The 24,894-nt window shown below is 34.0% G+C and overlaps 2 protein-coding genes across 3 annotated transcripts; both read right to left on the bottom strand.

Moving 5' to 3' along the window:
- Positions 1 to 1,115: 1,115 nt before the first annotated feature.
- LOC137940849 (phosphoglucan phosphatase LSF2, chloroplastic) lies at positions 1,116 to 10,963 on the bottom strand. 2 transcript variants are annotated; one of them, XM_068785976.1, is made up of 5 exons: positions 10,463 to 10,963; positions 3,189 to 3,394; positions 2,762 to 2,932; positions 2,335 to 2,548; positions 1,116 to 1,384 (listed from the first exon to the last, which is right to left on the bottom strand). In XM_068785976.1, exons 1-4 carry the CDS (start codon positions 10,737 to 10,739, stop codon positions 2,345 to 2,347), a joined length of 858 nt encoding a protein of 285 aa, XP_068642077.1. In that variant the 5' UTR covers positions 10,740 to 10,963; the 3' UTR covers positions 1,116 to 1,384; positions 2,335 to 2,344. The 2 variants fall into 2 exon arrangements, with proteins under 2 accessions (XP_068642077.1, XP_068642073.1); XM_068785972.1 differs by lacking the exon at positions 1,116 to 1,384 and adding an exon at positions 1,452 to 1,718 and having other exon boundaries at positions 10,463 to 10,962.
- Positions 10,964 to 16,889: 5,926 nt separating this feature from the next.
- LOC137934092 (eukaryotic translation initiation factor 3 subunit F) lies at positions 16,890 to 23,142 on the bottom strand. Its single transcript, XM_068778313.1, has 6 exons — positions 22,693 to 23,142; positions 21,874 to 21,953; positions 18,148 to 18,377; positions 17,450 to 17,571; positions 17,210 to 17,323; positions 16,890 to 17,124 (listed from the first exon to the last, which is right to left on the bottom strand). Exons 1-6 carry the CDS (start codon positions 22,912 to 22,914, stop codon positions 17,035 to 17,037), a joined length of 858 nt encoding a protein of 285 aa, XP_068634414.1. The 5' UTR covers positions 22,915 to 23,142; the 3' UTR covers positions 16,890 to 17,034.
- Between the last annotated feature and the right edge of the window lie 1,752 nt (positions 23,143 to 24,894).

Raw genomic sequence — 24,894 nt, 5'->3', positions numbered from 1 at the left:
TAGTTTGACTTGTTATACTTAACGAGCCTTATTTCAAGTTTGAACTCGAGCCGAGGTTAAATAAAAACTGAATTGAATCGAAACTCAAACTATTTGCAAGTCGGTTTAGTTTGGTACCACCCCTCGAGAATACGATGGAAAAGAAAAAAGAAAAAGTCAGATCAAATCCATCATATTCAAGAGATCTCACTATCTCACACATTAAATAACTTACAAAGGAGACAGTAGTAGGTGATAAACAAACAATAACGCTTTATTGGGTGAAATGTCATTGTTAAGTAGGCCCAAGTGAATTCAAGACTCTGTTTTTCTCAACCATTCTACCATTTATTAAATGGAGCTTCCATGGCCTAGGGATGAAAGCCCCCTCATAGAGGTTTAAAAAGCCTTAGATAATTTCTAACAACAATAAATGTAAAAAATATAGCTTTTTTTTTAATAATAATAATTATTATTACGAAAGATCTCATGTTTTTTGACAATTATTATAGTTATTGCTTGTAATAATAGAAATTATATTTACACCAAATTCTATTTTTGTGATAACTTATTTTATTGTCTCAACTAAGTTTTCTTTTTTTTTGTCATAAATATTTAATATTTATTGTGACTAATAATTATTTTTACAAAAGATCTCCCATTTTGTGATAATATTACACTTATTTTTTAATAATAAAAATTATAGTTACAATATTAAAATATTTATTAAAACATTTTCTTGTTTATAGGGGGATGTTGGTCTCAAGGTCGGTCTTTCTACCAAATTTAGATGTGTTAAATCAGAAAAAGTCTCACATTGAGAAGTGTTAATAAAAATAATTGAGTTATACGATTTAACTCTAAACCTCCTAAATGGCTAGTTATTTTGGGTTGGAACCACACTAAATCAAATAGAACAAGTTCTATCATGTGCCACGGCTTAGTGTATATTCCCTAGGTTATTTGTGTTGTATGAACTCCATGATATGAAAACCAGGTTATTATTGTTATTAGACATGTTACATGCTCATTATGTATAAGCCTAGACAAAGGAGAGTATTGCATGGGAAAAAGTGGCACATTGAGCAGTGTTAATAAAAATAATTAGGTTATAAAGTTTGTCCAATCATTTTAGAATGTAATTGAGCTCAATCCCAAAAGATGATAACAAGTAACAACCATTTACACGGCTTATCTAATACGAAAAACCATTTAGTGCGAAATGGGTTATCTCAGCAGTTCGATCATGGTCGGATGCCGTCATTGAAGACAACAGTTATCTAAAACATCACTCTGGCACCATCTCTGTGAACATCAGCAGTGTCGATCACCTTGCTTCAATTCATGAAATTGAATTCAATGGCCACATACCCAAAATCATGTTCCAGTATTCTGTCTCTGACTTCTGAGAGAAGATCAATTCAGTTTTCAAAGAAGAAGGCTAACTCTCAAATCCACAGCTAGAGCGGACATATTTTATCTGGTTTAACAAGGGATTCTTGATACAGTGAAATTTTCCTTAAGGAGAAATTGATAGAATAAAGTTCACAATTATCTCCATATAATTCCAATAACCATGGAATTCCAGCCACAAAAACGAAAGTTTGGCTTAAGGTCAACAAGAGCATCTATATGTAGATGAAATCTTAAACTATCAATCTACAATAGCAGCTTACAAAATGGAAATGACAAGCTCGACAGGGAATTCTAAATCTGGCTCCAAGCAGATCATTGGCCAACTACAGATGACAGATTGAAAATAAAACAAAAATATTACAATGCTTGCCAATTCCACAAAATTCAACAAGATAATTTGCAAAGAAATCTGTCAGAAGCAAAACTGTGCCAATAGAACCTTAACATAGTGTTGAGTTGCTAATCGAAAAAGAAGTGTTAATTTGCTTGAAAAGAAAAAGTTCAGCAAATTTTATTCTCTAGCATCAAGATTGCTGTAAAAAGATGTATATCATTTTAAAGACGGTCATTTTCGTATGAAAATTTTCATGCTGAGATTTGCTATTAAATATCGTTTAATATTTTTAATCTGATTCTCGATTTCTCACTCCACTTGTCTACTGTTGGCCTTGCTCTATGCATATATGCTATTCAAAATTTTCTACTTCCTATAAACAATGGGAACTTGTTGTTATAAGAAGAACAAGAACATGAGAGCTGGATCAGTATTTGAAGATTGAACATACATTGTCATAGAGTATAATGAAGAACTTGAGCAAGTTGTTTCATGCTCTCAAGTAAATAAAGATAGAATAGTTTGCTCAACGTTATTACTGTCATTATGGTAAACTGTATCACAACTAGGCTCAAGATTCACTTGTGGCAAGTTAGGAAACATACCAATAACTTCTCAAGATTCACGGAGGGCACGAACTCTCTCTTGAATCAAGTTCCTTTCCCAATCTGCTATATCTTCAAATGCAGATTCTGGAAGGCTATCAAAAGGCTCTTTCCATGGATCATCCTTCACTAAATCATATGTAGCGCCACGGATTGCTCTCTTATTAGGCCCACAAGGTCTCTTCGATGTAAGCGTGTTATAGGCTGTATTGAGCTGTCCAGCAACCATATAGAAGAAGATAAGTTCCATGAGCACAAGATCTTTGAGAAGGTGCAAGACATATCTTTATCAAAAAAAAAAAAAAAAAAAAAAACACAACAAGAACAACACTAGGGCTGGATGGAGTTAAATCTACAAATACTGACAGTTTCATAATAATTTTTAGATATATAATGACTGACAGATAAATTTAAATTTAAATCATACATCCATGCTGCAGAACCAAAACAAGTACGCAATTGCAACAGCAGGTGCCCGTCCCAAGCCTGCAGTACAATGAACATAAACTCTTTCATTCCCTTCAGAGAGGGCCCATTCCAATGAGGAGACGGCCTTTGGTAATACACTTCTCAAGGAATCTGGATCAAAATCCTGAGCCTAACAATAAGACAAAAGCATTCAAAAGTCAGACGTTAACAAGATCCAATTTCACAGATAATACTCCGTGTCACTTTGAGCTTACACAATCAAAATTGTGGAAATTAAGATCCAAAGTAGTCTAGATCTTTAGTGAAAACTAAGGACATTGAAATAATTATAATAATAATAATAATAATGACAATAACATAAAAAACAACAATAGCAAAAAAACCAACTAGTAAAAATAAATAAACAAAGGGAATGTTGTCCTTACAGCCTTTCTGATGTAATGGACTCCAAGTTCTTTACTTCTCTTGATGACGGACTCCAAGTCAATTCTCCAATAGTCAACATCCTTGTCCTGTTGCAGATTTAGTATGTAACCAACATCCTCCTCAAGTTTCAGATGGTCAATATCCTCTGGCTTTTGAGGTTGGGAACCCACGATTAAATTTTCAGTAATAAGAGTGTAATTCATCCCTGAATGGTGTTAAACACAAGCTTAATAACTCTCAAAGTAAAGAACTAATGCAAGCTGCATCATTCAGGATCAAATCGGACAATTTGAAAACTTTGATTTGGATGACTTATCCCAGCAACTCAGTATATATATACATATGGCCAAAAAAGTCCATATAAACTTAGTGCACCAATTTTCATTTTTACCATTAAAATTGAATGGAATGACTTAAAATTGATTTCTTCATATTTTAAATCTTATTTATTATCCTGTGAATTCATATTGTTGCTATTTTGAGATTTTTTTCTTATTTTTATCAATTTATAATAATAAAATTGAGACATAGGCATTATTGTAAATAAAAGAAAATATATGGCATTATTGTATATGGCATAGCTTGTACAAAGAAAAAAAATTAGGTGCAACCAACTGAAGCTGGACTTGAGCCCTCTCTCTCTCTCTCATGTATGTATATGGATTTCTTTTTGGATTTAAGGTAAAGTTATATTGGTGGCTAAGGAATACAATTAAACGTATGGTGTTGATGTATTTGACACTTTTTCCCTCCAACTTGGCTTAGCACTATACAGATTTTGGTGTAGGTGGTTGTCAATAAGGGCTGGTCTTTATACTTGTTTGATATTAAAAATGTTTTTTTTATAAGGAGACTTGCAAGAGGAGGTATACATGGAGCAACCTCCGGGGTATGTTACTCAGAGGTAGATACATAAAGTATGCAAACTCAAGAAAGTTATATCTAGTTTGAAACAAAGCCCACAAGTATGGTTTGAGAAATTCAGTAAGGTGGTAATGTCATTTGGATTCATCAAAAGTCATTATGATCATTTACTATTTATTTTGCACAAGCAATATGGTATTGTTGTACTAGCGGTGTATGCAAACGATATTGTGCTTACTAGGGATGATGTTGAAGGTATCAAGGATGCGAGGAATCATCTCAAGCAACATTTCAAAGTAAGGACCTTGATTTCTAAGATTAGAAGTAGTCATATGCAAAAAGGGTATGAATTTATCTTAGAGAAAATAAGTGGTCGATATGCTGAGTGAACATGGATTATTGGGTGCAAAACTTATAGACACCCCTATGGAAATGAACTCTTGATTGCATGATGACAATAGTCTACAACTTAGTGATAAAACTATTTATCGAAAACTGGTTGGACAATTAATTATGCCACCGTTACTAGGCTTGATATGTCATTTGCAGTTGTAAGTCTATTTATGGACATTTCCAAGAAAGTGCATCTTCAATCAACACAAAGAATTTTGAGGTACTGAAAAAGGACTCCTAGAAAGGGGCTGCTTCCAAGAAAGTGCATCTTGAGTCAACACAAAGAATTTTAAGGTACTTAAAATGGGCTCCTGGAAAAGGGTTGCATTTGGAACCACAATGACACTTAAATATTGTAGGTTTTTCAGATGTCGACTATGTGGGCTCGAAGTTAAACAGGAAATCTACCACAGATATTGAGTATTTTTGGAGGTAATCTTATCAGCTAGAAAAATAAAAAACAAAAAGTAGTTGTTTGATCAAGTGCTAAAGCAAAATATTGAGCGATGGGACAAACTTTAAGTAAACTTATGTGGATAAAATTTGTGTTGCAAGAATTTGGTCTAGAAGGAAGTGGTCCTATGGAACTGAAATGTGATAACCAAGCAACAATATGCAACAATATTTGTCGCACGTACTCCAAAGTTTCACATATAGAAGTGGATCGCCATTTTATTCATGATGAATGTTAAACAGTAAAGTGACTACTACGTATGTAAGGACCATTGACCAAGTTGGAGATTTATTTACCAAGGCCCTTGGAAAGCGTCTATTCGTTGATTTTTGGTCCAAGCTGGATTAGTAGAAATATAAACCCCAACTTGAGGGGGACTGTTAAAGTTCAGAGATAATTTGATAATTTTACTAGAGTGTATTGTATTCTGAAGGTTTAGTTAGCAAGAAAAATTAGATATATTCACTGATGTAATTTTTGTTCTTTCTTATTACTTTTTTATGGCTGTAAGTGAGATAGGTAGGATAGGGGTATTCTGGTCTTTTTATCTTGTAACCACATAAGCTATTTAATAAAAGGGTTAAGGGCCGACCAGATACACTAACCAGACTGTTTTGGAATGCAGTCTTTTTTCCTCTTTTTCTTCTTCGTCTCCCTCACTTTCTCTCTCCAAAATTCTTCCTTTTTTTCTTAGTTTACATAAGCAAATTGCTACGAAAATACCAACATGAGGCTGGACAAAATGTGAATGTACATCAACAAAAATTCAGTTTGCTAATGCCGTTCAAAGACAAAACAAGGGAAATTGCTAGAAGTATAGGTGTGAAAAAGATAGAGAAGTTTGAAAAAAAAAAAACTTGGAATTCCTAGTTATTGATAAAAAAAAAAATAGGTAAAAGAAGTTTCTACTTTTTTTTTTTTTGGTTAGTGTGTGAGTATAGGCTGCTTAGTAGAAGTCTACATACCTCCCCATGGAAGGTTGGGTAACCTTAATAAAATCAACATTGCAAATGATCCCAATAATGTTCTTAGTTGTTGACACATTCTTGTTACAATTAGAGTAGCTTTAATGATAAAACAGAACCTTTCTTAGGGGCAGAAGGAATAATCAAGAGATCCAACTAATGTGATCGAAACAAGTGTGCAAGCCAACTAAGGTGGTCGGACGAGGTATTATGTTATGGTCTTGGGTTAAGTACTTGGTCTTCCGCTACTTACCTGACCGGTCTTTTGGGTAGTATTGGCTAGGTACTTAACATTTGGTATCAGAGCAGGCGCTACGTCGCGAGTTCGACTCCTGGCGTGGGCGATCGCGTCGACCCAGATTTCGGCGACCAATTAAAATAGATTCAGACGATGGAAGTAGGGTATTGCCCAAAATCGTGCTCCAATAATCCAAACATACCAGGTCAATCATTAATATGGAAAAGCATAAATAGACCAGAGAGGCTGTTAAGGCTGGGTATAAAAGAGTAATTGGCAATAGCAAAGCATCCAAAATGTGGACAGACCCATGGGTTACAGAATATCTATTGATAAATGCAAACAGTAAAATTAATCCTTTCACTAGGCATTAAAGTGTGTGAGCTTTTGAGTCAAGAATGCTAAAGATGGAAAAAAGTTCTATTTCAAAGTATATGGGAAGATGATATTGTAGAGAAGATAATAAAAGGGGAGTTAGACTATCTTGAATTGCTCTAGAATTAGAATTCAATTCCATATCAATACTGATTTCAGAGTTAGCATGTTTGGAATTAGTTGTGGAAAGTTTTTTCCAGAAACCCCAACTTTCCTAGTAACTATAGAATTCTAATTCAGCTCTCCAAGAACTGAAATGGAATTTAAAGAGGGAAGTAAACTAAGAAAAAATAAATTTAGTCACTATTTTAATAAAAAAAACAGATAAATATTTTAATATTAGGCACAATGTTTTAAAATTAAGTTAAATATTTTAAGTATTTCATAATTACGTAAAGTTATTTAAATATATTATAATTAAGTTGAAAACATATTTTACTTTGTCTAAATTAACACACTCGTTTAACTTATTATAATCTCATAATTAAATTTTACATTCATAATAATATTTTTTTAATTATTTTAAAGAATATAACGTCTTTATTATTATAAAATATTTAGTAATACGATAAAATACGTTTTTGAAAAATTCTTAATATGATAAAACATTAACATAAAAATGAAAAAATATATTATTTTAAATACACGGTAATAATTACAAAATTACATTAAATACAGTTTAATCATTTATAATTGAGACACTGTAATAAAAAATTATTAGTAAGATAAAACTTCACATAGTAACAATAGCACGTATTATCTTAATAATAAAAATGAATGATTATTTTAATAACAAATATAACAATTCTAAAATCACATGATATATATTAACTATTTAAATAAATAAATAATATTTTAAATATATTTTTGAATGATTAAACTTACTTAAATATATTATTATAAAAAAAATATTGAACTTTATTTAAATAAATGCACTCATAGAGTTTAGCATAATAAAAAATTATAAATTTTATTTTTTATTTTTATTAATTAAATCATTTATGAAATATATAGAAGTTAATAATAAACTATATAGAATTATATGACTAAATTATTATATGTTACTAATTTTAAGTAACTAAATAAAAATATACTTAAATATATTTAATTAAAAATGTTTTCTCGATTATTAAATGGACAAGTAAAATGAAAATATTAAATATTATTTTTAATTATATGGATTACTATTTTATTTATAACTTTAAGAAGTTAAAATTAATTTAAATAACATTTCACTTTATTTAAATCAATGCATTTATTAAATTAATATAATCTACTAATTATAATTTAATTTAAAATATTCAGAATTATTTATTTTATTTTATTATTTTACTTAAATGATTAAATATTATATATTATTAAATTTATTTTATTTAAATAATAAAAAATTCTTAATAAGTATAAAATAATAATAATTTCTCTATTAATATAAAAGATTCAGTAATATTATAATATTTTAATATAATAACTATATTAAAAATTATTTTGTAAAATCCAATTAATTAAACTAACACTATATTTTGTATTAATAAGAAACATATAAAAGAATTCCCGTTGTCTCTCTAGCTCTAGAATTCTAAAAAAATTTACTCAAAAATCTCATTTACCTACAATGAATTTCCAACAAAAGAATTTTTAATATAACAGTTCTAAATGCAATAACACCCCTAAATAGCGCTGTTCTAACAACTAATAAAGATGATAAGCAAGTATGAGACCCAAAGCATTTGGGGAAGTGTATGTAGTTAGTGCAATCAGGAGTATCAGAACTCTTACCTCCATTCAACGAGTCGAGCATATTTTGGAACACCGAGGTACTGCTGACCATGTCTCGCATTGGAATGGTAAGAGAAAAGCTGATCTCATGGAACCTGATTATCTATCCAGCAAGCAATTTTGTCTTCATGAGGCAGAATCGGCAGATAGTATGTTATTTTCTTTCCCAGCACTTGCTAAACAAATGTGGTCTGGTGTTCTCTTAAGAGCTGCTGCTCTAGAGAGTCATTTGATGGGTCTTGGCATGCAACCTTATTCTGCCTTTCAAAGAAATTCCCAAGCAAATGTGCCCCTTTTTCTTAGAAATCATTATTCGTATTCACCCTGAAAGTGTTTTGGAGGTAAAAGAACAACACTGTGCCTCTTTTACTAAGAAAGCATAATTTATATTCACCTTGAAAGTGCTTTTGGGGGTAAAGAACAGCAGAACCTTCAAGTAGAAATCCTCATGGGAAGGGCATCCCTGAAGAAAATTTGGAATTTGATGAAAGAATTTATTACTGCTTCTGAAAAAACAGTGCTGTCAAACGAAAGTCAGGTTGTGTTTATGCAAGCCTTGGAATCATTGCACAGGTTGAGCCTGTCATGAAGAATAAGCAAAAGATCGTTTGAAGGCAATCCTGACAAGCAACAAGTTGTGGCCACATTTGACGGGGCAGCTCAGGCTTCTAATTTGTGGGTAGAGACCAGAGGATGCATTTCTGATGAAAGTGAGAGTATAACTGCATGTTTTCTGGCCCTTTGAAAGCTGAGGCATTTCTTGGAATGTGCATTTGTTACTTGATTTATTGCAGGTGATGATGATGATATGTGGAGATTCATGGGGACTGCAACCTTATATGAACTGTCTGAATGTGAAGTGTTTAGGACCATGGAAGATTAGAAACCTAATATGCAAGCTTTTTTTGAAGAGGACTATGTGGAGGATTCAACATTTATTATAGAGAAGTGTATAAAATAGCTGAAGTATTGTCTAAAGATGTAGTTAACAGATGTAGGCAGGGTGATTTTGTGGGTGAACTATGATGGAATGTTGTCCCGGACCGTGTTTAAATTAGTTAGCTAGGTCGACTTATCTAAAGGCTAATAGATCTCACCAATATCATGTTTTGGACCATGGTTTGAATTTTTTATGAATGAATTTAACACACACATATACACGCATTTAACCGACACAAAAACAAATCCTACTATATTTATCCCAAAATATTACTGCAGACAACAACATTGAACATACTGTATCGATCCGAAACAACTGAATAATAGCTGAAGAGTTCATCAGATAGTACACAGAAACAGACAAGTTCTCAGGTTTTCAGCTGTTCTTGCAGAGAAATATTTATGTCACTAAAAAGAGTTCCCATATAATTATCTAACTTGGAAAACAAATCCTACTTTCGTTATCCCATATAGTCACTGCTGAAAACAACATGGAACATAATTATAGCTCAGAAACAACTAAATATTTATTGAAGAGATTTAAGTGAATAATACAAAGAACATTAAGATTTTCAGGTTTTCACCTGTTCTTACAGAGAAACATTATGTCAAAACAGGGGTTTCCATAGAATTATCTAATTCAGAAGACAAGATAACTAGGTGGTTGAGGTGCCTGCTTGGGGACCTCAATCTTGTTATGGCCCAACCGAGGATGCAGCCATTTTCAACCTGCTTATCAAGTTCAAGGACGTGCCTATCACTTTTATCAAAAAAAAAGGTCAAGGGCGTGCCAAACAAGCTAGATGAGACCCACTACAGAAAAATTTACTATTTCCTAAAAGTAGCAAATTCTTACTTTACTCTTAGTGTATACTTGCAAGCACTTTGAACTCCCTTCCCAAGAATGCAGATAGCATAATTCCTGCTTTCGGTGGTTCTGCTAAAAGGAGAACAAAAGAGATCCAACAAGCACTATGAACTGGAATTACCCTTATAACTAACGAGTTCCCACAACTTCCAATCCAATCTCGATAGCCCAGTCAATAATCAATTAGGCAGTTATCTTTTTGGAAAAGTAAACAGATTCCATCTTGCGGGAACATGGGCTTAGAGAGGAAAAAAATAGCACAAAAATCGAATCATGAAACTTTGCGGGTTGCATTTTCTCAGATAAGGACGAAAAAATTAAGTGTAAAGCATCCTAACAAACACTACCAACAACACAGACCTAAATTTCAAAATCCAATAGGAACCTTAGAAGACACTCACCTAGATCATGGTGGTACTCATAAGGGTTTCTCATCATTCTCTTCATAGCAGCGTTGTACTCCTCCATTTTGCCACGTGATTCCCTTTTGCTGTTGGTGTTCTCGTCAATTCCAGTCCGAGATATTGCGCAGATGTTATTGTTTCTGGGAAGCCCGGCACAAATGATGAATTTGCTTAAACATTTCTTTTTGAAGTCAAATAGCTCGTTTTTGTTGGCAGTATCTGTACGAGACAGTAAAAATGAAGAAATGCCTCCGTGGCTGCAGAGAGATCCCATTGGCGTCCCTCCCTCTCTCCCTCGTACTCACTTCAATCTCCGCAGTGTCGACAATTGGTGCTCTCTGAATCTTTCAGCGAGATTGTGCAGGAAACTGGCGAAGCAGCACATGCCTGGAAGGTGTGGGCATCTCGGTTTCCGAAACGTGTTGGATAGCTGAAAATCGATTATCCTAAATCAACACAAAAAAAAAAAAAAATATGGTTTTGAATAATCTATGTAAAATTGAAACTATAGAAATAATCTCCCCATTGACATGAATCATTGAGGTTATGTCACCCATGAAGTATATTGTCATTTGTCTCCTTTGCCTTCTCTTTGGTTTCTCTTGGTTACAAGATCTCTTGCCCTCCCTATCTCTCCATTTTAATCTCATATTGAATGTCTTTATTGTTGTATGGAGTTTGTCTCAAAATTCATACTCTACCTAATTTTGATGTAACAAACAAGTTAAGCTAACCATATGCATCAAATGAAATTTAAGTAAAAGTTGGGCATTCAAATGCTCAAATAGAATTTTGTTAGATTTTTGAAGATAGTGTTGTCATATGTTTTTTACTTAACTTTTGTTTAGTTTCACTCATTATTTTATCATTGGTATAAGGGTATGTTGAATTTCTAGAAAAGATAAAAACTTCACTAACTTGTTGTAATTTGAGTACATGAACATCTATTTATAATAGAGAAAAATAGTAGAATCCAATTACAATTAAATTACCCTCATCATAATTACACCCAAAGTCTAACACTTAAAATAAGTCCTAGCATAATTAAACGAATAAACATAAATAGAAGACTAACATAACTAAAACACCTTTTAACTGAACTCTTCTCTAAGACCTCCTTCAATATAAATTTGGTTCTGTAAGACTTCTTATTGTGAGAGTCATGTAAGATTTTTCCATATTTGCTCTTCAATAAGGCATAATTATTTTTATGTAATGTTATTCGTTATAAATAAAGGCTGAAGAGTACGTCTTATGCATGCGTTGGGAACCAATCTTCTAGGTTTTCTCACATGTTCATTTCAATTACTCCTAGGAGCTTAGTTTTTCCTTCTCCTCCTCCATCTCCTCCATCTTCTTCTTTTTCTTTCTCTTTTCTTCTCAATTATTATTGATTAAATTTCTAGAATTTTAACATGGTATCAAAGTAGGGGTTCTAAGGCCTGATTACATTTTGTTTGCATGAGAAGACCACACATGGCTGTTGCAATAAGGAGAAGAATAAAGAAGTTATTTTATAAAATATTTTTTTATAGAAACTCTACCAGTGAATTTTAATTTCGCTCGTGTTGCCGATTTACTAGTGAAACTGACATCAAGTTTTTCCTGTAACACATAACATTACCAACCTTAATATTATAAACTAGAAAAACTAAAAGGAGGATTTAATTGAAAATTTTATAATAGTTATCTTAATATAGGGATATGCACAAGCTATCTTAATTCACTAGTAGAAATATAAATTTTTAACTTTTCCAATTTAGTTTTGTTCTTGCACAAGGATAGATGAGGACAAAGAAACAAAAAGAAAACAAAAAGAACGGCCCAGAAAATTGTTTAATTCGTTGGGAACTTTGAACTTTTTTGCAGAAAATTTATAAAACTCATTGGGAGAAGCTTTTCCTAGGAAGGTGAAAATTTCGCGTGAAACATTCTCCGAGCAAATTTTTGAGATCCGTAGGTAGAAGGGACTATCGGGTTTTTTGTTGGCTAAACTCATTTTTTTCTTGTAGTGTAGAGAGATGAGTTTATGAATCCCAAGTCTTTTTTTTCATGCCAAAGTGTATCCTTTTCATTCTCCCATGCATGGCAAATTCAGCATGCACGTCCAACAAACCTTTTTTCCTCCGAGTCTCTTATTCTATTAATCCTTGAAACCTACCACCTAAAACCATTCCATGAATTCAATTAGTGATTTTCGAAAATGACACTTCATTACATGGCTTTGGCATTGAGTTTCCTGGTTGTTGTCTCAGTGTTTTTATGTTCAAACCCTAATTTACGACTTCAAGGCAGTTTTTTGAAGAAAAAAAAATTATAGAAGCTTTGGTTGTTAAGTAAGCAATTGTTTTATCTTGCAATTATTAGTCTTGCTTACTTTCCTAGTATCTACAACCAATTTGAGGGCCGGAACCACCCAAAGCTTCTTCTTTTTTTCACAAAGAGCTCTTCTCCTATATGTGGAAAGCAAGCCAAAAGGAGGAGCCAATGTTTTAGCTCCTATTACTGCAATTTTTAAATGATTTCAGACTTCTCTTAGGAATTGCAAATGTGCCCTTCCTTTATTGCCATTGTGCTCCCCTTATTCTTTGACATTAAATTGTTGTTTGGTATTTAAGTTTCCTAATGTCTATTCCAACCATGTCAGCAAATTCTCCCTTTCATGACTATGGGAAACATTTTTTTTTAAATAACTACAATCCCATTGAAGGGTGTTTCAAATTATCCTTCTTAGACTCAATTTATCAAGAGATTTATCATCCCTCGGTACTTGTTCAATCATCTGAAAGTCACCTCCCTCCATTAATGAGAGGAATGTCAACAATAAGAAGTGGTTGAAAGAAGACATCATAGTAATCAATTGGTTGAGTAATAGTATGGAAGAATTAACAATATTATTCAACTGGGATTCTAGTTCTTATAGCATACAAAAGCTTTAGGATATCTTCTAAGCAATGTATAATATTAAACAAGGAGACAACCTCAATGAATATTTTGCTCGATTGAGAGGACTCTTACAAGAGTGGAAGCTTGTCGAACCATATACCACAAACATTATTGTCTGGGAGAGGCAAAGAGAAGAACTTGTTGTAGTTATTTGAATTGGCAATGACACATATTTTCAACTCATTTGTTAGATTCTAAGGTTCTATTCTTAGAACAACTAGGGTATAGGAGAATAAGAAGGAGAAAGGAGGACATAAGAGAAGAGAGTTTAGGAGAGAAGGCTAGGCACGTAAGGCAAGAAAGGAGACGGAGAAAGAAAATTAGAGCACGAATTTTTGTGTACTCCCCCTTAGCTTGATTCTTATAGTTTCAGGGTAGAAACTCTAGTACATGAGTTAAAAAAAAAACATAAAATCTATCATAATCACAACTTATGTCACTCATTCACTTAATTACAATAGATGTCATACACACACTACTTCAACACTCCCCCTCAAGATAGTGCAAAAACATCAAATATCCCCAACTTGGTAAATATGGTTGAGATGGAGCTTGTAGGAATAACTTTTGTACAAATATTTGCTTATTAGTTCTTGGAAGGAACAACTGCATGGATATGACACCTATTTGTAATTTTCTCGAACAAAATGATAGTCAATTTCAATGTGTTTGGTTCTTTCATGAAAAAACTAGATTGGTTACAATGTGAATAGCTAATTGGTTGTCACAGTGGAGTTGCATAAGCTTAGTTATCTGAAATCTGAGCTCTTTCATGAGGGATTTTAGCCATAACAGTTCACTCACTGCATGACCCTGTATTCTGCTTCAACACTTGACCTAGCTACAACATCTTTTTTGTTGCTTCTCCAAATGACTAAATTACCTCTCGAGGTTGTACAATAACAGAAAGTTATTTTTCTGTCATCTAGAGAGCCAATCCAATTTGCATGCAAAACACTCGATATTAGTATGTCCATTGAATTTATATAATAACCCTTGACCTATATTTTTCTTTAGATACCAGAGTACTCTCTAGTGCTATCCAATGAGACCGTCAAGGTTGACTGATGACAGTCACAAATAAGATATGTCAATTATTTTGATTGTGATATAAATTAATTTTCCAACCAAACCTTAGAACTGTCCAGTACCCCCAGATTCATAATACAATTTACTGTTTGGTTCCATTGGTGTATCAATGAGCTTGCATCCAAGCATTCTGGTTTATTTTAATAAATCAAGAACATACTTCCTCTACGACAAGATAATGCAATGATTAGATTGCAAAACTTCTATACCTAGGAAATATGAGTCATAGATCTTCGGTTTGAAGTTCTTTATATATAAGTCTTTTTTTTTGTTTGTTGTCTACCCTCAGTGTTACTCTTAATAATAATAATTTGTAATTCAAAACATTTCATATGCATTTCCTTCAAGTGATACAACTATAAGGTCTATAAGCAAGAACTAACAAATTTGACGCAAAGACCTCGACCCAAATAAAGTAACAAGACACCTTGAAGAAACACATTGAGGAAGAACGCAAAATTGAAGACCTGGAATCTAAGTCATAAAGAGAAATCTCAAAAATTCTATTTCTATGATGATAGCTAGCCAAGTTCCAATACTTCAAGTATGTTTTGGTGCATAGGACATGCAATTTTTTTAAACCATGTTTTTCAAACTTATTCAAATGTTTTAGAATCTTTCATTCATCCAATTTTGGCCTATAATATAATGTTTAGAGCCTAATAATATATACTTCCAAAAAGCATGATCGATCGTCCAATGTTCAGCAAGCCTTTAGTATAATGCATAATCGATCAACCTTTGTAGGCATGATCATTCATAAAACAAAGTTGAAATGCATACTTATAATGCCTGATCCATCAACCCCCTTAGGATGATCGACAATGCAAAATTATACAAGGAAGAAGTTATAAAATATGATTGATCAACCTCTATGGGCATGATTGATCATTCAAATCTTACCAGACAAGTTTATAAAGCATGATCGATCAATGATAGAAAACTTGATTAATCATTCTGCTTTTAAAAAAAAAAGTGAAAATTAATTGATGGATGGTTCTATATAAAAAAACCATAGGAGCTCAAAAATATAATCACTAGTGGTCGATTGATTGATCAATGAAAAGTATACTCGATCAACGATCTAAAATGACTAGTTTTGCTAAGAACTTTATAAACAAGAACCCAAACTCAATCTTAAGTATTCATTGAGCAATTTATTAGCATACCCAAGGTTTCAACAAATATTTTGTACATAACCTCCTGATTTTACCCTTTGTAAGAAAAAATCTCATTTTGGACTAATACTTCACATCTCTTTGCATTTCTTGGCATTCCAAGTTCCTCCATAGCTCTACATACTTTTTGAATGTGACTAAATGATCGAAAGTTTGAAATCTCACTGGGAGTGGTTGTCTCTCCAAAAGGTGTAAATTTCTATTTTCTATTTTCTTTTAAGAGGTTTTTCGGAATCTTAATTCTGAAAGGAAAATGTCTACTAAAACCAGAATCTAGTTGTAAGGAAATATCTTTTGGGAGAGATTAGGATAGGGTAATTGGGTATTACAATTGGCTTAAAGAGAGCCTAAATCTATTTTATAATATTTTCTAGTAGAGTAAAATAGAGAATTTTTTGCCTCTTTGTGGTTGTGTGCATGTACATACAATTTTGATTACTTGTTTGTAAACATAAAAAAATGCTTGAATTAAAATTTTTGTTTTCAATTTACCCCCCTCTTGAGACTCCACCTGGGCCAACAAGGACTATAGGTATGCTCTTCCTGTCATTTTTTACTATATTTCTCCCCTTTTCTATTGCATGTACTTGTTGCTATGCACTTCTACTCCCCCTTACTTTCCTACTCCCCATATTTGTATGTTATGCATTAATTCATAAATAATCTACAAATAAAACCACCATTATTGCACACTTTTGAGAGATTTTGAGTTCAAACCTTGTCTCAATTTTCAAACATTTGCTACATCACATAGTGACCAAGCTAATGGTTGACATCGGGATCTAATTTCTCTTGTGGAGCAAAGTTACCTGACTCAACTTTCACCTACGTACTACCAAGTACGTTTAAGGAATAATCTCACATCAATTAGTAAATGTAAAGATCTTAAATTTAGACCCAACTTCACACATTATTTTCCTTTTCTATTTCCTCCCTCTCATTTATGAGCTTCTCCCCCTTCTTTTGAATTATCACAACCATTTCATCCTCTTGCTTTCTAGTAATTCTCATTTGTTCTTCATCATAATTTTTACACTTTCAGCTTTCTTCGCCAATCCACAAACTAAAACTGGAAGCTTTTGGGATGACAGGATCTCTTAGATGCTAGTTCAGCTCACTCTCGAAGAAGCCACTCTTTGAAGAAGGCTAACGAGAACAGGGTTACCCCAAGAAGAAAAACCGTAAGGTCCACATAATCAAGAAACGAGGGATGCTGATCCAATAGTTCTTAAATATAAGCTCTTTTTTCTAGCAAATATGTTTCAGTCTGAAAATGGCTGTAGAATTTCCTCAAAAACAGAAAGCCTTCTCTCAGTCAAGAAAACTAAAGCGGCAAATGTTAGTAATCAAGTGAAGTTACAGGATCTGAGCAGCAGTATTTAACTTCTCCGCTAGACTAAGCTGTGTCCTGGTGAGACTTGTTAGGTAGAGCAACAATAAGTGATCCTAGAAACAACACAAACAACGAGGTGAGTAGAATGCATACGAAAACCTGTATTTGACTTAAAATCCCATGATGAAGTATCTTTACCTGTAATCTGTCATTCATGAGTTTGTCAAAGGCACCAGGGCTCATTTTAGGAAGAGATGCCACAGTGTCTGCAAGTGTTCTCCCAATTCTATTATCTGGAGCAATGCGGTGTTCCTGTGAAGAAATTTGGTACAATATCATGGTTCAGACTAAAAAGTGACACATAGATCATATTGACAAAGATAGGACGGAATACAAGGAAAAAAAAACTACTGGATTCTAAAAAGGTCCATTTCTCACCACAACATCATCCACATATTTGTAAACATCATCAATCAGTGCAAGCAACCTCTCCATCGAAGCTTCCATACTCTCCAGATCATTGGGGATTTTGTCCACTGTAGTCTTTTTGAGAATATCAACTGCCATCATGGAAAACAGGATTTATGAAAAATTCAGTGAAATAGGCAGTCTAAAACAGGAGAAAAAATAAGTGAAAATTATTAATTTTTGTCGGATGATTAATGAATTTCCTCAAACTATTCTTGAAGGGAAAATATAAAACATGAACATAGGACTGACAAAGAGGCCAATTATTCATATTTCCTGGAACTGGACATGATGAATTTTTAGCACAATGTCCCTAACAGATTTTGAGTAACGATATGCTTATTTTCTGGATCAGGGGAAAAGCATATGTTTCATTGTTCCTAACAGATTTAATTAACGAGTGATCAATTTGGTGCTAGGGATAAAGACCCCTAGAACTACAGATATCATGGACCTCACAAACAACAAATTCAGGATCCTTGTAAACTAGCATGCTGCCTTGAGAGTTTAAATGAAATATTCACCAATTTGATAAATAAATCAAATAGTAATAGTACCCATAACATCAATGTAAGAAGTTAACATTCAAAATTTGAAGCACATTGAAAGTCTCAGATAGGAGATTTTGGGTTATGTATGAGAATAGAAAATAAAAACAAGATACATACAGCCAACACGCTCAGCTTCTATCAGGCGGAGATCCAAAGGAATTTCTTGAAATTGTGCAGCAAGTGGCCTATCCCCTAAAGACAAGTTGACAGATGTGTGAGCTTTAATTATAGCCTCTCCATTCTGGAAACCTGTATCAACAGTCAAGTGCACAGGGTTTGCTACTTCCCGGGAATAAAAGTCATGAAATAATGCACTGCCACCTGAAACACCAAAGCCTGTTGAATACCTACAAGCAGGACATTATATCAATCGACATCAGAGAACAGGTATGCCTCACCATAATTTTGACCATGAATGATTCTTTGTGGTTACCAAATTGCTAATATATATTATGTAAATATAAATATATAGTTGAAGAGCAATTATAGAAGAGTATTACATGGTTTTCACAAGAAGAAATCTCACAGTTGAACAATTAATATAGTAGAATCTTATAGGAGACTCATGGGAGAAAGTCTCACACAAGTGTTTAGAAGCCTTTCAGTTATTTTAGTCTTCTATTTATGTTACAATTGTTTAATTATTTTAGGACTTGTTTTTAGGAGTTAGACATTGGGTGTATGTGGGTCATGGATAATTTAATTTTACATTGTACTCAATTTAAGCACCTTCAATGAATTATTTTTTTCTCCATAAATTCAACATGGAGTTAGAGCAAGGTCTATAAATTTATATAGATGATGTGTTTCTCTCTCCCAACAGGGTTTTAGTTTAGCTTAGCGTTTTTTCATTGCCCTAGTTATATATCTCAGTTTTCGTTTTGTTCCTACTCAATCTCACAAGCCTAGAAATTCAAAAATAGAGTATTTGTTTTAGAAATCCACATCCTTCTTCTATCATCATCTTCCTCCTTGTTTCTTTGCCTCATCTAATCCTAGTGCCTACAACAGCGTTTTTTGCCTCGTCTTCCTCGACCAAATTTGCCTTTTGAGCATAACCTTAGAAATCTCCTCAATGAGTTAGTCTCCTTTCTGATTAGAAGAATTCTGCTCCATGCAGCTGCTTCTAATGAAGAGTTCAAACTCATGCATTAGTTTCAGAGGACCCAAGAAACTTTGGCCCTTGGATAGCTCTTATTGCAAAAAGGAGCCAAAAGACAACCGTGAACAAGAATAAGAAGTAGCCTGTTTCCACGTCCTCTCAAGCGAGGCTCCAGTAAGGCAGAATTCATTGTCCTCTAAAGTCAAGAATCACTACCAATGGGCTTGTTGGTGCAACTACAACTGTTTACTCAGAAGCAATCCTCGAGTACCTTATTGTTGAGGTTCTTGAGTTGACCAGTAACGGTACGAGAAAACTAAGGTGAAGAATCAACGACAACACGAGAAGAATCAGCTCAAGTACCTTACTACCGTGTCTTCCCTAATTTTCTGAAGATCCATCCAACCATCAAGCAACACTCCTCCTACAACAACTAGAAGATCAAGTTTGTTCCAAAATAAGGCTTTCTTTGACTCTATAAATTCCACATCAAGCAATCATCGCAATGACCGATAGATGCAGAGGTGATCCTTCAAAAACTTCCAGTTTCTATTCTACTTAAGCAATTGCTTATTTCACTAGGATTGTTTTTTTATTTCTTTATAACTTTGAGATTGCATCCGAATACAACTCTTAACTTGAATCAAAGAACTTTCCTTCAAGCAATCAGCCATGCAAACGTTTAGCATTGTTGAAGACAAAAAAGAAATCCACTTAAACGGAGAAGAAAAGACGTAGGAGGAGATTTAGTGGAGTCTAATTCGACTCTGGAATTCAGTCTCCTAGTTGAACTAAGAGATCTTGTTGTAGCTTCTATTTTGAAAGTTTCCTATTTTTTGGTCTTGACTTGTTTGTAGGATTCGAATCTCTCGCACTAATCAGAACGACAATGATGAGGAAGAGGAAGCTTCCTCCATGCCTTGTTTGTTGCATCTTGAAGTTCTGCCTAGATACAACATTGAAGTTCCTCATGCCAAAGCCGCTGCCAAAGATGGAGGAATATATGAAGTTGTGATCCAGGTCTGGGTCAAATAAATCTAGTTCAAACAAATAGAATTGGTCCAGTCTCGAATTGTTATAAAAATTCAATAAAGTTATTATTTGGTTTCAAGGGGAGTTTGCATGTAGTAATTTGACCTAAGATCTTCTCCCTTGAGATGGCTTGCTTGTTTACATCTATTGCATATATTTCCACGTCGTCATCTCCGAAAAATTTAGCTCACCCCTAAAAATTTTCCTTTCAGGTCACATTTGGTCAAACTTTGTTAATTTTATGATTCTACCATTACAGTCCCCCTAGAATTTTTCCAAATGAAAAAAAAATTAGTAATTATCATACTCTACCGATAAGCAGTTTTTTTTCTTATTTTCTTTCAGAAACTTGATTTGAAAGTAGTGTTGCATGGTCGAATTCTTCTGACTGAAATTTTTAGAGTTATTTTGGAAGTATAAGTGTTGCATTGTGGCATCCTTCCTTTTAAAGTATGAACGTAGTTATCTTTGTTTCCCTCTAGTATTTCTTCAAACTACCATCTTTTATGTTCCATCATTTCTGCAAGCCTATAGATCCAGTACCTGCACAAAATAGGAGTGCACCCAACATCCAGTTTGAGTTAAGTCTTTTATTCTTCACCCAAGAGGTGATTTTTTGTTTGAGTTACCTTTAAAAAGTGAGTAATCTCTTTTTTGTGCCCCAACATTGGGCATTTTTTTCCTGCCTTTGAAATTGAGCGGATTTGTTATTACCTAAACCATTTTGATGGTGTATGGAGTTCTATTATATGGTTAGAAGTGATTTTTTTTCATCTATATTTGTTTTGTCCAAACTGGATATTTACAACCTATTTTATCCCGAGATGGAAGGAGAGAAGTATAAGAAAAAAGTAATTTGTTCCACATGTTATGGTAATTTTATAAGTGACCAAAATATCAAAGAACAAGGGAGATCAGAAGATTAAAAGTTTGCATCAATGAAGAATTCTTTCAACCAAAGAAAATTGAAGACCAAGATTGACGACCAAGAATTTTTTTCTTTACAAGATGAAGTTAAAAACTCTAACTTGGGAGGAAATGTTGAAGAAGAATTATAAAAGAATCTCACATGACTTTCATAGGATGAAATCTCATAATGGAATAATTAATATGAGAAAATCTTATAGGAGTCTCATAGGAGGAAGTTTTACATAATTGTTTCAAGTTCAAAGAATTTTAGTTGTTTTAAACTTCTATTTATGTTACAAATGTTCAATTATTCTAAGGCTTATCTTTAGGAGTTAGATTTTGGGTTTATCTGGGACATGGGTAGTTTAATTTTACTTTGATTCTATATATTTCCTCTATTATAAATAGAGACTCATTGTACTCAATTTACACACCTATAATGAATTATTTTCTTTCTCCAAAAATTCAATATATTTATATTATGATAAAGCATTGCTAAAATATTTATAGTATGTCTTAACTGATTTGAAGAAAAAAATGCAAACTAGGCTCATGAACATGAGATAAGCCAATAGTTACTACGAGTTCCTTTACACAGAGGTCACCATGGACCTCACATGCCCATAGAACTATTCCTGCAAACTATGTGGTATATATATTTACAATTCGCATGGTACAAAAGCAAAATGCTAAAGACAACTATTCAACATCAAGAGTAGATCGAAATCAAAAAAAATAAAATGAAGCTTTTAGTCCCTGTATTCATCAAATACTAAAATTCTGATGTAAGAGACTCTTACCATCCAACAATTACTTCCTTTGGGTTCACTTTCTGGTGAGACAAATACATGTTATGGTGATAATCAATATCCAACGCAACCTGTAGAAAAGACAAAGTGACACAATATTACTAAAATCTACCTTTTATCAATTACCAACCACAACTTACTAAGCAGTCATGCTTTTGTTAAAAATAAAAAAGAAAGAAAAAAAAGCTCACACAGTAGTACCAAAAAAAGCAGCACTCCCTTTTCTTTTCATTTCATTTAAAATTTTAACATCAATGGGAAACTATTACAGCAGCAAACAATTACGATGAAAAACACTAAAGGATAAGACTGTGAAAAACTAAGATGCCGGTACTTGCCTGGTCATTCCACAAACTTGTATTGCAGTAATGTTGGTTTTAGGAACACTATCAAGTGCTTATTTAGGAGTAGATAAATTGTGCCCATACTGCAGCAGATCCGAGAACATATCCTACTAGAGGACACATATTTGAACTGAATTATCTATAGCTTATACACACTGGCTCACTAAGATTTCAATATGTTTGAAGCTGTCAGAGGGTCGTTAGGTTTAGAAAAAAAAATTATATTTTTGTTGTTTTTGAAATGGGAAATAGAAACTAACATCACGGGATCCCAAAAGCCTGTGAAGCTAGATGCAAACCTCTAGTAGAATAAAGTGGTTGAGGAGGAGAAAGTATAGAATCCAAACCAAAATCCCAAAATAAAGGCCCCAAGAATCCAAACCAATCCAAGAAAAAAATCGAATCAGACAACTTCAGAAATAGAGTATGAAGGCAAGGCGAAAAACCAAGTGGATTATATTAAAACCTGATCCGAGGACTCGTTATGAGGAACGGCGTACGAGTTTCTGATATCAACAGTGCCATCAGGAAGGATAGAGCCCAGCAGAGTTCCGATGACTCGTTCTGCTTGATCTGGACGCCTCACGTAGCAGTCACAGATGCTAAATATAACCACGGGATGAACTTTAGCAGATAAGCTCGACGACGAGGGAACGAACTGCAAAACCGTCTTTTCGCTAGTAGCCATTGTCCGCAGGTTTAATTAAAACCCAACAAGCTCAAGAAGAAAAAATGGAGAAACGTAATGAGTCAGGATGCCAGGCTTCCTCTTAACACTTTGCGTCTGGCGAAACACGACTAGGGTTTTGGAAGCTCTTAGACAAGAAGCGGAGGCAGCAGACAGTAGAGAGACCACAGATTCAATAGAGCACAACCGCCCTCATCCGCTTTGGCTTAGGCTTAGGGTTTACCTTGTTAATTTAGCCCAACTCGCACGCTCGGGGCCATAAGGTCTCTTTATAAGCCATAGAAAATAAAAGAAAATCAGAATTTATTCATTATTATTCATAAAAATAGTTAGTAAAAATGAAATAATGATCATATTTTTTTATTAATTAATTTTTAAAGAATAATGGTCAAAGTCTAATTTTCTTTTATTTTCTTTTCTTTTTTTTGGAGTTCTAAACAAACCCTAAAGATATTGAACTGAGTAGTAGAGCCAGTTCTACTTCAACTGGTTTAAAGTTTCCAACTGTGTTCAAAATTTTATAAACTCCGTGCAATTTTCTAATTAAAGCAATTACAAAGTAGACTGACTATCTTTTATAGAAAAACCTCCTTCACTCAATGATCGACGTCCTTTCTCTATCTTGTTAGCCTCTGTTAGGCCGGTCAAGCACTAGTTCCTCTTTTTTACATGCATTAATTCAAAATTTAATACACAAATTTAGAGGGAGCAATTACAAAGAAGATGGATCGTGTATTTTAGTTTTCTAGAGTTGATTGGTTTTTTACCTAGGTTGATTTCTATCTATATTTTGATGATAATAAAACTTAATCACGTTTATACTAATATTTGTAATCAAACATTTCATATGCAATTCCTTTAAGAGACAAATATTAAGGTCTACACAAAGAACCGGCAAAACTCAATGCAAAACCTCGACCTCAACAGTGTGTCAAGTTATCTTGAAGAAGCAATAACAAGTGAACAAATGAAGATTAAAGTTTAAGCTATATCTCAAGAAGTCCAGCCATGTGAATAAGACAACACCAAACTCTGATTTTGAGGTAAAGAGACTTTGGAGCTTTAGGACATATTTCTCATAATCATATTTAACTGATGCATTATAAAGTTTTAAACTTGCAAAACCCCTTAGCTACATCACCATGCTTAAAATCAAACATTCATTATATGTCATAAAGCATAATTAATAAACCTACATGGGTTTTATGGATCATACAAAATATAGTTTGGCAAAAGCATGATCGGTCAATGTAACTAATTGATCCATCATACAGAGAATTGACATATTGAGCTATAAAGAGCATGAATTTAGGGGTGGCTTCGAATCGAGCCGGCTCGTGTTCGGCTCGGTTCGACTCGTTATATATCGAGCTCGAGCCGAACTCAAACTCAGAAATGGGCTTGTTTAAGTTAACGAGCTCGAGCTCGAGCAAAACCAGGTTCAACTCGTCGGTTCGCTAGCCGACTCATTAATTTAACGAGCGGTGGGATGGGGCAAATTTTCAGGAGTCTCTCACTCTCTCTCCCGAAAAAAAAGAATTCGGTCTCTCTCCCGCCCTCGCTCTCTTCGTCTCCTCCTTCCCTTCTCTCTTCTTCCTCTGAAATTTCCTCTCTCGGTCTCCATCTCCCTTCTCCCTCTCGTCGTCGGTGCCCCTTCCGCCGCCGCTGCACTTAATCCTTCCCCCCGCTCATCGCCTTCTCTGCCTCTCATTGTCGTCGTCGTCGACTCCCATAGCGTCGCCCTCGCCTCGTCGTACCCCAACTAGAGCGGCTACTCTGGACCCTCTCCCGTCGTCGTGACCCTCCTACCACCGCCTGCTGCCACCATCAAATCAGTCGGCCACCGCTCTCGTCGGAACAACACAGAACCCCCGGATACCTAAAGTTCGGATACCTAAGTTGAGGGGGGGAGACTATTTTCCCCCAAATGTCTTGTGAAGAGTAATAAGAGAATTTAGGGTCAACTTATTACATTCAACC

This window comes from Aristolochia californica, unplaced genomic scaffold (assembly GCF_029961685.1).
Source record: "Aristolochia californica isolate CCGP_79_NKW_82.1479 unplaced genomic scaffold, dmAriCali1.0.hap1 SCAF_10, whole genome shotgun sequence".
In the NCBI taxonomy this organism is placed as follows: domain Eukaryota; kingdom Viridiplantae; phylum Streptophyta; class Magnoliopsida; order Piperales; family Aristolochiaceae; genus Aristolochia; species Aristolochia californica.
The sequence above is the reverse complement of the archived record's forward strand: the minus strand, read 5'-3'. Positions and strand labels throughout refer to the sequence as shown.